Consider the following 14,195-nt stretch of genomic DNA (forward strand, 5'->3'; position numbering starts at 1 on the left):
GAACATCTCTTTGATGAGTGTGCACATCAGAGTAGACTTTCAGACAATGAGTGCCTCATTCTCAATTGAGTAGAGAGTACTTTAAAAACAGAGAAAACATCATCCATCCATCCATTATCCAACCCGCTATATCCTAACTACAGGGTCACAGGGGTCTGCTGGAGCCAATCCCAGCCAACACAGGGCGCAAGGCAGGAAACAAACCCCGGGCAGGGCGCCAGTCCACCGCAGGGTAGAAAACATCAACTTCTTTTAAATGTGTTAATTTATGTTTAAAAAAATTAAGTGGAAATAAAAGCTTCCGTTTAAAGAATAGCTTAATCAACTGTAATACTGAAAATATTGTTTAATTTCATACTTTTGAGAATAAAATAAAATACATTACTTTTATAAAAATAAGTACAAGGTATTTGTAATAAAATACACTTTTTAAAAATACAGAACAGCTTGATTGCTTTGCTGTAAAAAACATGTCTCAATACACATAAATAATATCATTATTACATTATTGTAATATCATTATTTTTGTTCCACATATGTTTTACACAATTTGCACCAAAATCTTTAAAAATAGTGTGGAATCACTGTTTGGCAAAATTACATTATGGATAGTCATTTAATACAGCAGTATGATTTTTATTGATTGCTTCAAAATCTTAGTTATTACTGTGAAAAACTCTAGAGGATATTTTTCTACCTGGTTCGAATAAGTGAAGCAACATATATCCAGACTGAGAGGACATTATTTGGATAAGGACATATATGAACAGCAAGGGCAAATTCGACATTAAAAACATCCATGTTGTGAACACCGGTACTGTACACTGCTTCAATGATGGGCTGAATTTCAGAGAAGGCCATGTGTATAGGAAATCCACAAATCTGTATATATATATATATATAAAAGAAATTAATATTAAAAATGACTACTAACACACAGATGGAGACTTAAAAGATAACTATACTTTCAATTTAACATTGCATAAAAATTAAACCAAATGAAGTATTTTATCATGGCAAACAATATAATAGACTGGTGTTTACCGTAGCTCATTCTGGCAGAATATTAATATTAATAAATAATCTGGGCCATATGCACAAAATACAAAAAAAAGTGAAAAAAGTAGACCATTAAATAAACAAATGGATATACAGTATATGTATGCATGCATGTGTACACAGGTTATTGTCTGCATACACCATAGTATGTCTTTAAAAAATAACGTAGTCAGTGACTGCGTTCCATTACCACATTTCCTTAATACCTATTCGTATAATTAGTTTTTTTTTTTTTTTGAATGGAAAACAATGTTGTGACTACTTGACTTTCATAGCTACCTTTTAACTGTAAAGACCAGAACATAAACTAAAATGATACACATACATGAATTAGCCAACCTAACATTTTTTGAGGACACGTAACTCCACAGTGCTCCTAACTGTTGTGCTACTAGACCATCCAAAATCAAATAACTCCTTAATTTCATAAAATAATACTAAATTTATCTTTATGAACATTATTCATGTCATGCAAAGGCCACATATTCAGATGCACTTTTTGACTGAGGGTTTGTTACTTACTCTGTAGTCTCCAAGCAGACTCTGTAGTTCCATTCTGTGTTCATCTCCAACATCTTTTCCTCTTGTTAGTTCCAACTTAGGTAAGAATTGTCTTAAGGTTGACGTACAGTATCTGTTCCAACGAGTTGGATTTCTTGGTCTCCATTCCATAATCTTCTCTTTTAATATCTTTTCTATTCTGTTGGGATGAAAAAGTATTAAATAATTAACGGATATTGCCAGTTAAACAATTGTCTTCAGTAGTTTAACCAGTAAAGAACAGTATGACAAAGTACTCTGTTTGCTAAGTTATGTTCTTGACAAAAGAAAAAAAACATTTAAAATACCTATCTTGTAGTTCAGCTACTGCAGCCCTATCCGTTTGGAGATAAACCAGTTCTTCTGGCTGTAAAATACATTTAAAGTTTTTAATCAATAGTTGTCATTACTAAAGTTAGAAGGTGGTCTGAGGCTTATTAGTTAAATTTTATTTTCATACATTTATGCCCAGGCATGTCACTGCCTAAACAAATATGAATTATCAAGCACAAGTATACCATAAATGTAAAATTTTAAAAGATTAGGTTTGCACAATTAAACAAGTTGTAAAGGATCAGAAGTCTCATTTTCTTCAAACTACTGTATCTTGCATTAAGGAATAAGCAGTACAAAAATAAACAGAACTATAAATTATATGATTACAATAACAAAGTTGAGGAAAATAACAAATGCTGCTTAAGTACAATTGAATATGTTTGGATTACTCTAATACTAGTTTGATAAATTATTAGAATTACCATTTCAAAGCACTTTTTTCTATTCATGATGTAGCATGTGGGATACTGTACATTTGAATGGACTGCACTTTCCTTTGGATACCTTATTGAGTCCATATCCTGACATATTCAGGCTGGATTTGGGGCAACTGGTGACTAAATCACTATAAAGTAAGTAGCCATGCAATGTATTATCGGAACTATCTGGATGTGGGGTGTAACAGCGTGAACATGACTGAGAGAATAAAACTGAAAAAAGCTAACTTTTACAAGTACCATAAATTTACACCCGCTCTGACGTTGTTAGTTTTCAAATAATATTGCATTATTGCAACGTTTTCTGATTGGTACTATTTAGGTCCTACAATAATTTATTCAAAATGTCACATATATTTGTCTCTTTAACTTTTTCCCCAGTGCTGCGCTGACACCATGGATCAGAAGGCGTGAGCTTATTCAGTGCGAACAGGAACACGCAGATGGCCGGTTGCTGTGTTCTACAACATGCTTGACCTGGTGGTGATGAATGCACATGTACTGTACAAGGCATGCATGGGGTCCACTGAGAAAAGAAGTGTTCTTGGCTCACCTTGCACAGGAACCTTGTTGTTGCTCCTTACAAAAAAAAGGCAATGGAAAAAGAGGATGCAACATCGACAAGCATCTGTTCCAAGACCACTGCTTCCCCACAGGAAAGCGTACTCACTGTTAGGTGTTCCTTCAATATAATAGTAACCACAGCACAGAGAGAAGTGTGTACATTGCAACAGGTACACATGGCATACATGTAGGAAGGACGGTCCTTAGGTGTGTGGGAACTGTTAACATTTGAATTTGACGATTGTATATAGCACGGAACTGACCTCTCTGTACTATTCTTTCCTCTGCATGTCCTGGAGTACAAAAGAAACACCACCATGCACCAAAATGTGGAGACTGGGCAAGATCAGGGGGAAAAAAAAAACAAACACGGTCACAGACTACAACCGCATGAAGTTATGCGATATTCAATGAATAATGTTGCATTAGTGCCACAATCTTTTCCGAAATGTACTATACAGGTCATAAAATGAATTATTCCAAATACTCAATAAAACTGAATTAAAAAAATTCAAGTGACAACAGGATACCCAGAAGGCACGATTCACCAGCGTTTGTGTGTCAGCTTTTATCCCAACAGATCAGAGAATTTTCAGTTCCATTATTTCAAAACACCACTCACATCTATAGTTATTCCCAGTTTCAAATAAAAACTAACCGCGTCAGATCTGGGGTGGTAGGGGGAGAGGGGGTGGGGTTTGTTGTGTGAACATGACAGTTAGAACAAAACAGAAAAAAAAAATGCTAATTTTTACAAGTACCATACATTTACACTGGCTGTTACAGATTCAAACCAAATGTATGCTTTTATTATAAAATAGTAATAAAAATAGCAGCTTACTACTCAAAATGGAACAGCAGGCTGCTTGTGCTGATCGACACATTTACAAAACAAAAGACGCTGATGGTGCGTAGGGATTTACGGTGGGCCAGGATTACAAGTTTTTCGTAGACTTCAGGGATTCTAGTGTTAATTAGAATTTCTCTACCATAAACCTTTTTAGTGAGATATCAGATTAAGTGAATAAAACCATTTTTAAAAATGCAGCGCTATGTTTACTTTACAGCATAAGTATTTTTCATAGTCAGTATATTATTTGAAGTATATTTTGATCTGAAAAATGGCAGTCTTGCTCATTCTTAATGTTAGTTGAGTTGGAAACAACTCATGTATTTGCTACACATTTTTTGCTCTCAATCAGTATTTTGTTTCTCTCTTCTTATTCCTTCATATAGAAAAGAATTTATATTTAGAAGGTTTGCAGAATTACTTTTATTGTCCAGAAGACAGAAAGGTGCTGTCAAGCTGTAAATGCTTGTTACAGAAATATACAAGGTCAGATTGAGCAACCCATTCCTTTGATCAGGTAACAGTTAAGCAAAAAGAAGAATGCACAGTCTTACTTTATTGAGGAAAAGAAAAAAATTGTGTGTTACAATTTTCTTGTGAATACAAAGGCCTAATATCTATGAGTAGCCAGTTGAGAAGCTTCTTTCTTCTTACCTAGCACTTGGGTGCAACATGTCTTAAATTAATCTCCTACATTATTATTTGGATTTTTTCATGTGAACATGGACATAGTCTCTCATAGACACAGGAAAGGTTACACCAGGGCTTTGCTTAAATGGAGAGACATTACAGTGGAAAGTGGAATGAGTCTATGCAAGCAGACATTTGGTGGTTACTTCACCATAAAATACCTTCAGAGGATTATACAAGGAAAAAACCTCCCGAATGTCTACTTTTTTTTGTAAGTTACATTGAAAACACTGGTATGTCATTTATAATTTTTTCAAGTCTTTTTTCTCTAAAATAGTGTTTTTCATTTTAATCAGTTATATCTCAAAAAACTGGATGTGTCAGTCAATTTCTATTGCCAGATATGGATGGAGCACCCTCAGGTCTATAAATAACACCAAACATTTTTGCAGTACTGGAAAAAACTTATTTTTGCAGATCTCTTTATTTAATCATTATATCTGGCAACTGAATTTACTTTTATATATATACCAGCAAACCCGTGATTCTCAAAAGAATCGCAAATCCAAGAATGGCAATCATTTTCTGTTCCCTCCGATATTTGGAGGGAAGAAAAATCATGGAGGGTGGTTGCGTCCTGGGAAAGTTTTCATGCTGCTGCTGAAGAATGTGAATTTCCCATTGGGATTAATAAAGTATCTATCTATCTATCTATCTATCTATCTATCTATCTATCTATCTATCTATCTATCTATCTATCTATCTATCTATCTATCTATCTATCTATCTATCTATCTATCTATCTATCTATCTATCTATCTATCTATCTATCTATCTATTTAATTAAATAAATATATTTGTACTAAAGCGGTGTCTTTTTGGAGCCGTGACTCATCTGGTTCTGGTGTTTCAGAAGCGCATTGTAGGCGCCTGCGTTCATTGTTTTTATCCATGCAGTCTCATATTTGTTTTTTATGGCTGTGTCGTTAGCTAGAAGTCGTTTGCTGACGACGGCAGATTTGCGTGCTGAAGTGACCATGGCGGTGGATCCGGGCTTGGAGGGCTACATTACTAAACGAAGGTGGTATATGCTGTGGCGTGGCTGGTTGCGTTCGGGCGGAGGTTGTACTGTGTACGGCTTGCTTGTGGCCTCTGGCATCTGTGCATATATACAACCTGGCTTGCACGCTTTACCTCAAGTTTAGATTACAGGTCGTGTTGTGTTGTTTGCGCGCCACCTACTGACTCTGGGAAGCCGCTGGGTTTGACTCGGGGACACTGAGGCGTAGTGCGGGGGCGCTTTCGGTGCTTCTTCCTTGCATATATACAAACATCAGTAAACGAAGGTTATATATGCGGTGGTGTTTGCGTTCGGGCGGTGGTTGTATTGTGACGTGAAGTTTAGTTTACAGGTTGTGTTGTGTTGTTTGGGCGCCACCTACTGATTCTGGGAAGCCGCTGGGTTTGACTCTGGGGCGCTGAGGCGCAGTGCGTGTGCGCTGTCGGTGCTTCTGGCCTCTGCAATCCTTGCATATATACAAACATTACTAAACAAAGGTTGTATATGCTGTGGTGTTTGTGTTCGCGTTTGGGCGGCGGTTGTACAGTGACCTGAAGTTTAGTTTACAGGTTGTGTTGTTTGGGCACCACCTACTGACTCTGGGAAGCCGCTGGGTTTGACTCTGGGGCGCTGAGGTGCAGTGCGCATGCACTTTCGGTGAGTCTGGCATCCGTGCATATATACAACCTTCGTTTAGTAATATAGATAATTTATACATTGGAATTTTAACCAAGTACTAAAATCATTGAACAAACTTCTTTTTATTTTACCCTCAGGAGATGAAACTAAGCCAAAAACAAACAAAAAAATACTACACTTAGATGTTGTGCGTGAATAAATTCTGTGGCTTCATTCTGATCTGTTCCCTCTAAATGCTGATTTCCTTTAAAGTGAATGCTGATCAAAGCTTTCTCCTGTTGACTCCAGCATAGCCATACTAACATCTGCATTGTCACATAACATAAAAAACACAACTAAGTTTTCAGTCACATGTACCCAAAGCAGATCATAACTTACAACATCTTGCAGTCAACTGTACATTTGTGGACAAAGCCAAAACTTTGCTGGGTAAAGTATTAAAATGTAACATTGTACTCATATACTGTACACTGCAATGACATTCACACAAGAAAACCAATAACAAGAATCCTAGAGGGTGATTGTTTTGACTAAGTCAGTATGTTTGACAGTTCTCCATTCAAGCTAAAGAGAAAAATGCTTGTTACCATCAGATAATGTTTTCTTTTTATGCCTTCTTTTTCAAAAGCAAAGGGAATGGTACACATACATGGCACTGAACTTTGTGCAGTTTTTCAGGACAATAAGAATGCAGTAACTCATGCCTTTAACTCTTTGCTGTTTTGTATTTGGTCTTGCTGTTTATCAGTTTCCTACAATCTTTAGGACTAATAATACAGTGACAAATAATTAGTACATAAATGGATAAAAAGAAAACCTCAACCCTTGGTCACCAATATATATTGCAGGCAGGGGTCACAGATATTTCGAGAAACTTTCAGGATCCCAGTCTTCTTCCCAAAGGTGAGAATTCAACATATGAATGCTATTGACACAGGAAATTCTCACATTGACCTTGCATGTGCGAACAAATGATTTCTTGGGAATTCCGGGAATGGTTAACTTGGCCGTAAGTGTGAAAAAGACTTCTGAATGTGACTGTCACATATGATAAATTATTTTAATAGAGATTTCTTTTAACTAGAATGGGCTTATTACAAACTTTAAAATATACACAATACAGTGGTGTGAAAAACTATTTGCCCCCTTCCTGATTTCTTATTCTTTTGCATGTTTGTCACACAAAATGTTTCTGATCATCAAACACATTTAACCATTAGTCAAATATAACACAAGTAAACACAAAATGCAGTTTTTAAATGATGGTTATTATTATTTAGGGAGAAAAAAAATCCAAACCTACATGGCCCTGTGTGAAAAAGTAATTGCCCCCTTGTTAAAAAATAACCTAACTGTGGTGTATCACACCTGAGTTCAATTTCCGTAGCCACCCCCAGGCCTGATTACTGCCACACCTGTTTCAATCAAGAAATCACTTAAATAGGAGCTGCCTGACACAGAGAAGTAGACCAAAAGCACCTCAAAAGATAGACATCATGCCAAGATCCAAAGAAATTCAGGAACAAATGAGAACAGAAGTAATTGAGATCTATCAGTCTGGTAAAGGTTATAAAGCCATTTCTAAAGCTTTGGGACTCCAGCGAACCACAGTGAGAGCCATTATCCACAAATGGCAAAAACATGGAACAGTGGTGAACCTTCCCAGGAGTGGCCGGCCGACCAAAATTACCCCAAGAGCGCAGAGACGACTCATCCGAGAGGTCACAAAAGACCCCAGGACAACGTCTAAAGAACTGCAGGCCTCACTTGCCTCAATTAAGGTCAGTGTTCACGACTCCACCATAAGAAAGAGACTGGGCAAAAACGGCCTGCATGGCAGATTTCCAAGACTGTTAAGCAAAAAGAACATTAGGGCTCGTCTCAATTTTGCTAAGAAACATCTCAATGATTGCCAAGACTTTTGGGAAAATACTTTGTGGACTGATGAGTCAAAAGTTGAACTTTTTGGAAGGCAAATGTCCCGTTACATCTGGCGTAAAAGGAACACAGCATTTCAGAAAAAGAACATCATACCAACAGTAAAATATGGTGGTGGTAGTGTGATGGTCTGGGGTTGTTTTGCTGCTTCAGGGCCTGGAAGGCTTGCTGTGATAGATGGAACCATGAATTCTACTGTCTACCAAAAAATCCTGAAGGAGAATGTCCGGCCATCTGTTCGTCAACTCAGGCTGAAGCGATCTTGGGTGCTGCAACAGGACAATGACCCAAAACACACCAGCAAATCCACCTCTGAATGGCTGAAGAAAAACAAAATGAAGACTTTGGAGTGGCCTAGTCAAAGTCCTGACCTGAATCCAATTGAGATGCTATGGCAGGACCTTAAAAAGGCGGTTCATGCTAGAAAACCCTCAAATAAAGCTGAATTACAACAATTTTGCAAAGATGAGTGGGCCAAAATTCCTCCAGAGCGCTGTAAAAGACTCATTGCAAGTTATCGCAAACGCTTGATTGCAGTTATTGCTGCTAAGGGTGGCCCAACCAGTTATTAGGTTCAGGGGGCAATTACTTTTTCACACAGGGCCATGTAGGTTTGGATTTTTTTTTTCTCCCTAAATAATAAAAACTACCATTTACAAACTGCATTTTGTGTTTACTTGTGTTATATTTGACTAATGGTTAAATGTGTTTGATGATCAGAAACATTTTGTGTGACAAACATGTAAAAGAATAAGAAATCAGGAAGGGGGCAAATAGTTTTTCACACCACTGTATATACCAACACCAGCATAGCTATTCCATACCCAAAGGGCCCCTTCTTATCAAACCTTCACAAAGCCAGATGCAAAAAATATGCATTCAATTTTTGAAAGAGCAAATAAAACATTTTTTGTACTTTTAGGCTAAACAAAATGGTGAAAAACCAGTGTGCCACATTGTGCAAATGATGTAGTACCCATTATCGAGTTCGTGAGAAAATACTATACTAGAATTCAAAAATCACATCTTTCAAATCAGGGGGTCAGAGAAAGAGCACCAAAACGAATAAACTGGAACACAACATAGCCATTAGTGCATGCCTGTATGGACCATTATCTCAGTGATAAGGAAGGATGTAATGCTGATTGCTTAGATTGTGATACTGACTGGTTGGGAACAGCGTAAGCCAGCTGCATCTTGCTCCCAGCTTGGTTTTTCCTATTTATTTAATGTTGTTTATTCATTATTATTCTTACCTAATTTTAATTTGAGCTACATCCTGTGTATAAAAATATGTTAAGGACTTAAATGTTGTTATTGTTTGCTGTCACTCGTAAAAATGGGAAAGGAAAATCGTCAGTCTTTTCAGGCTCTCAGAATGTAGAGTTGCTGTTTTAAGTTGTTCAACAAACAACCTGTTACTGGGATGATTCTTGTGGTAATGCTATTGAGAGGGCTCCAGCTCCTAGTAATCCTCAGGAATGTGCATGGGGCAATGGGAGTAAGCTACAGCAGTCTAACATATAGACTGAAAAGTGGCTCTTCCATGTAATGTTGTTGTTTTTGTTTGTAGATTGCATGTCAATGTATAATGCAATTTATAGGCCCAAGATATGCATACTGTATGCTAAGTGATAACACATTTTTTGTATATTCTATTGACCCAGAATAAAATTTCAAGGTGTTTAGCCAACATTACTCACCCAATTATTTTGCGCACTGACTATTAATAAAGATGTTCTGAGTGACCTGCCAGCCCCAGAGACCCATTTAGAAATAACAATATGCAGTATTTGAACAAAAATAAGTACTTAAAAACAATGGAGTCTTAAAATGTTAATATTAATGCCACAGCAGTTTTGCTCTGAATGGCATCAAACTAGCCAGGCATTGCGTGGTCTAAGAAAACAGTTACTGTATTTGAAAAGCTTCTGACTTCAGTGATGAGGCGGAGAGGTTTAAAACAAATGCCCTTTTTTTATGCTAATGTATGCTTAAGATATACACTGTCCAATGTATTACTCACTGTGCAATGTATTACTCTTTTTGTTCTGTGAAATTGTTACAATTAATCAAAAGAAGCAGTATCTATTTAAACTATTTTTTTAACTCCCAAACAATTATAATTTTAAAATAATCACCAGAAATAAAGCTATTGGGAAAAAGCAAGATAAGTACAAGCATTACACTAAATATAGTGATTGACAAGTTACATGACACACATTTACAAAAAATTCAGAAACATTTCTGCTAAATTCATAAAAAACACTGAAACTATACATAGTGATGATGTATCCTCCTCATTGAACGTTTCAAGTTAAAGTAATGAACTGGAAGTATTTTTCACATATGCAATGAGTAATCATTTTTAAGTAAGATCTAGTACAGTAAAACCTCTGGTTACGAACGTATCGGAACACGTACAAATCAGGCTACGATCAAAAAGTTCGCCAAACTTTTGCATTTTTTCACGACCACACACTCGGGTGGCAAACAAAAACACTGGCAGCCAACCAGTTTCCCTTCCGGTTCGTACGTGCCAATGATTTCTGCACGTCTTCAGTCTCTCCCTGTACATTGCTCTCGGTCAGACATGCGTGCATTTGCTGTGAACTCTGTGCTCTATTTCATGTTCGTTTGCATTAATTTTGCAATTAACCATGGCCTCTAAGCAAGTGAAGAGTGGTAGTATTGGTGAGAAGAAAGGTTTGAAGAAAACTGAAATCCAATTACAGAAAGAAATTATTGAAAAGTATGAGTGTGGTGTTCGTGTTACCGATCTTGCTGCCGAGTACAAGAAGTCAAAATCTATGATTTCGACTATTCTAAAGCAGAAAGAGGCCATTAAAAGCAGCTGATGTTGCAAAATTAGTTACAATGTTAACCAAGAAGAGGCCTCAAGTGCTGGAAGAGGTGGAAAAACTGATGCTAGTGTGGTTGAATGAGGAGCAACTTGCAGGGGATAGCATAAGCGAGGCGATGTTATGCGAGAAAGCCAGGAAGATTCATGGCGATTTGCTGCAAAAATATCCTTCTACGAGAGGCAAAGGTGAAGAATTTAAAGCCAGTAGAGGATGGTTTGAAAACGTTCCCAAGAGAAGTGGCATTCATAGTGTGGTAAGGCATGGAGAGGCTGTTAGTTCCAACGCTGAAGCTGCAGAAGAATTTGTGAAACTGCGACGAGACCAGATTGTACTGGAAGAGGATGCCGAAGAGTGACCTACATTACCCAGGAAGAGAAGGCTATGCCCGGCCATAAACCAATGAAGGAGAGGTTAACCGTTTTGCTGTGTGCTAACGCTAGTGGCGACGTAAAAATCAGGCCACTAGTTGTTTACCAATTATAGAACCTTCATGCTTTTAAGCAGCACAATGTAAACAAAGCCAGACTGCCCGTGATGTGGAGGGCAAACACGAAGGGTTGGGTCACAAGGACCTTGTTTTTGGAATGGCTGCACGAGGCTTTCGCTCCCACCGTGAAGCGATATCTTGAAGAGAATAATCTGCTTGAAAAATGCCTGATGGACAATGCACCGGCACACCCTCCAAATTTCGTTGACAATATGTTTGAGGAGTACAACTTTAATAAGGTTGTGTTCCTCCCCCCCAACATGACTTGTCTTCTGCAGCCCATGGACCAGCAGGTTATCTCAAATTTTAAGAAGCTGTACACCAAAGGACTATTCGCCAGGTGTTTCAATGTGACCGAGGAGATGTCTTGAACATACCGGACCTTGAACTCGTCCTGGAAGAAACTTTGGCCTGAATGCGTTCCTGAACAGGATTTTGAAAGATTTCAGCCTCCTGTTGTGGATGAGATTGTGTCCATGGGCAAGAGCATGGGTCTTGAAGTGGACAATGAGGATATCGGGGTGCTGGACCTGAATCACAAGGAGGAGCTGACGATGGAGGAACTTGCTGAACTCCAGCAGGAGCAGCACACGTTGCTCACCGAGGAGCAGTCCTCAGGGGAAGAAGAGGAAAGGGCGGTTATAAAAAGTGATGCAATAAAAGCCATCATGGAAAAATGGAACGAGTGCCAGGATGTTTTCGAGAAGAACCACCCTGACAAAGCTTTTGTGAACAGAGTGATAAACATGATGAACGACCATGTTGTCTCGCATTTCTGAAAAATTTTAATGCACAGGAAAAGGCAAGTCACAGTAGACCGCTATTTCGGGAAGTCTAATCCACCAGCTAAACAGCTAAAAACACCAGAAACCCAAGAAATCACAAGAGAGAAAACACCTGAAGGAGAACATCCCTCCATTGCAGAGCCAGACTCTCCCTCAAAACTGTAACCTCCTCTCTTCCTTCATGCCAGAACTTGACTCATGCAAGGTTAGTTTTCTTGGTTGTTTATGGTTAGTTTTTGTATAAATTAAGGATTTTTCAAATTTTCATTTTTTTTCCATGTGCTTATAACTCATTAAAAAAAGTGTTTACAGCAAGCGGTTCGTAAGGGTGTAGAGTGAACTCTTGCAATGTTAGTTTTCTCTATTGTTCAAGGTTTTCTCAGTGTTATTCAATGTTTTTATATTTAGTTTACTATTACACTGTGCAATCTTTGGTATAATTAACTATTTTTGTGCTTAACACTAGAATTACCACAGTCTACGAAAAAACTCGTAGATCCAGCCCACCTTAAAACCGTTCTCACCTCTCTTTTGTCTTCTAAATGTGCCGATTAAGACGAGCCAGCAAGCAGCCGGCTATTCCATCCCCCACCGTCGCAGAACATTCACTAAGTTTTCCCAGCTCATGCCTTGTTTGATTATCTGGGAGTGACTGAACTGCTAGAGTTTTAGAGTGGAAATAATAGATCGTTATTTGGAACACACGCATTTCATGTGTGTTCCGTTTCTACAGTAATCTGTGTAAACACATTTTTAAAACAGAAATATTTTTCAGATTTTAGTAGTAAATGACAAAATGTAGGCATATACTATATATGAAGCCTGAAGTCCAAAAATCAAGTTAACACTTTCACAAAAGGTTAAAGACAAAACAACAGTTTCTATAGAGTAGTGGTAAGATTTGCTGACTTGTAATCAAACATCCCCGGTGTAATCAAGAGTCCCCGGTTCGATCCCGACTTCCTCCTATATTTGCTATTTTCAGTAATGAGCTGCTCTTATTGTTAATATTATACAGTACACACATACACTTGGTTTGCGTCTGTAACACACAGTGTACATTTATAGGACTTGTAAAAGTTTCCATTTTTTTCACTTTTATTCTCTCTAAATCATGATCACGATACATACTAAGTTGCGGATAGTTGACGCAGACTGCTCAGCCAATCAGTGCGCAGCAGGCCTGTTGCGCCTTAGAGACCCCAGTTCGATTCCCCGCTGGAAAGTGTTATTTTTTTTTCTTTTTAACCATATAAAGTGGTATGCACTGTCAGTCAGTCAGTCAGATCACTGTATTTTCATGTGGGATGCTCTTTTTAAAATATTATTTTTAACAATCGAGACTGCAATTAACATGAACAAGTGTCTTTATAACTATTATTATATAATATATATAAAAAAGCTAAGGGGATAGATAAATAGCTATAGCGCGTCTTTATTTGATCCAAATAAATAACATGCAAGCTGATTTATTTACTTATCTTCACACATAAAGTCACAAGTGAACTGTTGAGCTTCCTCTGTTTGATCGTCAAGGGCATGCTCACAAATTACACATGTAATGCCACGAGAAATACCTGCTGACACTTTAGTACGTGAGCAATGGTAGGAGAATGCAGTTAGACTTTTTTTGAGCACATACACCACGCTAGTGTTTAGATCTGGTCGGTGTTAGCGTTGGCGAGCTCTGTAAGCCGTGCTGTTTCTTTGAAGGACAAATGATTGGCAGGATGACGCCGGACTTTCGCCTTTACGCCTGGTGCAGCTGCGTTGTTCTTTTATGTGAGTCGACGTTTCTTGCGGGGATGGCTTCTGTTTTCTCCGATCTGAGTTCACCTCTGTTATAGCGCGTCTTTATTTGAAAACAGCAGTGTCAGATCGGGGCGAGCGTGAACGCTAACTTTGACAAGCACCATAAATTTACAGTGGTTGTTACAGACGTAAATCAAATGTATGTTTTTATTGTATAATATTAACAATAACAGCAGCTCTCTACTCAAAACGGT

The 14,195-nt window shown here is 37.9% G+C and overlaps 1 protein-coding gene across 2 annotated transcripts in view; it reads right to left on the reverse strand.

The window, feature by feature from the left end:
• Window positions 1–331: 331 nt before the first annotated feature.
• Window positions 332–14,195, reverse strand: part of cc2d2a (coiled-coil and C2 domain containing 2A) — a 128,520-nt gene continuing 114,656 nt past the window's right edge. For both annotated transcript variants that reach the window (XM_028801796.2, XM_051928676.1), the window contains exons 37-39: window positions 1,908–1,966; window positions 1,582–1,759; window positions 332–882 (exon numbers count right to left, since the gene is read on the reverse strand). In XM_028801796.2, the coding sequence (XP_028657629.2) occupies window positions 694–882; window positions 1,582–1,759; window positions 1,908–1,966 (426 nt within the window). In that variant the 3' untranslated portion in view covers window positions 332–693. The remainder of the gene's footprint in view (window positions 883–1,581; window positions 1,760–1,907; window positions 1,967–14,195) is intronic.

Source organism: Erpetoichthys calabaricus, chromosome 5 (genome assembly GCF_900747795.2).
Source record: "Erpetoichthys calabaricus chromosome 5, fErpCal1.3, whole genome shotgun sequence".
Classification (NCBI taxonomy): Eukaryota; Metazoa; Chordata; class Cladistia; order Polypteriformes; family Polypteridae; genus Erpetoichthys; species Erpetoichthys calabaricus.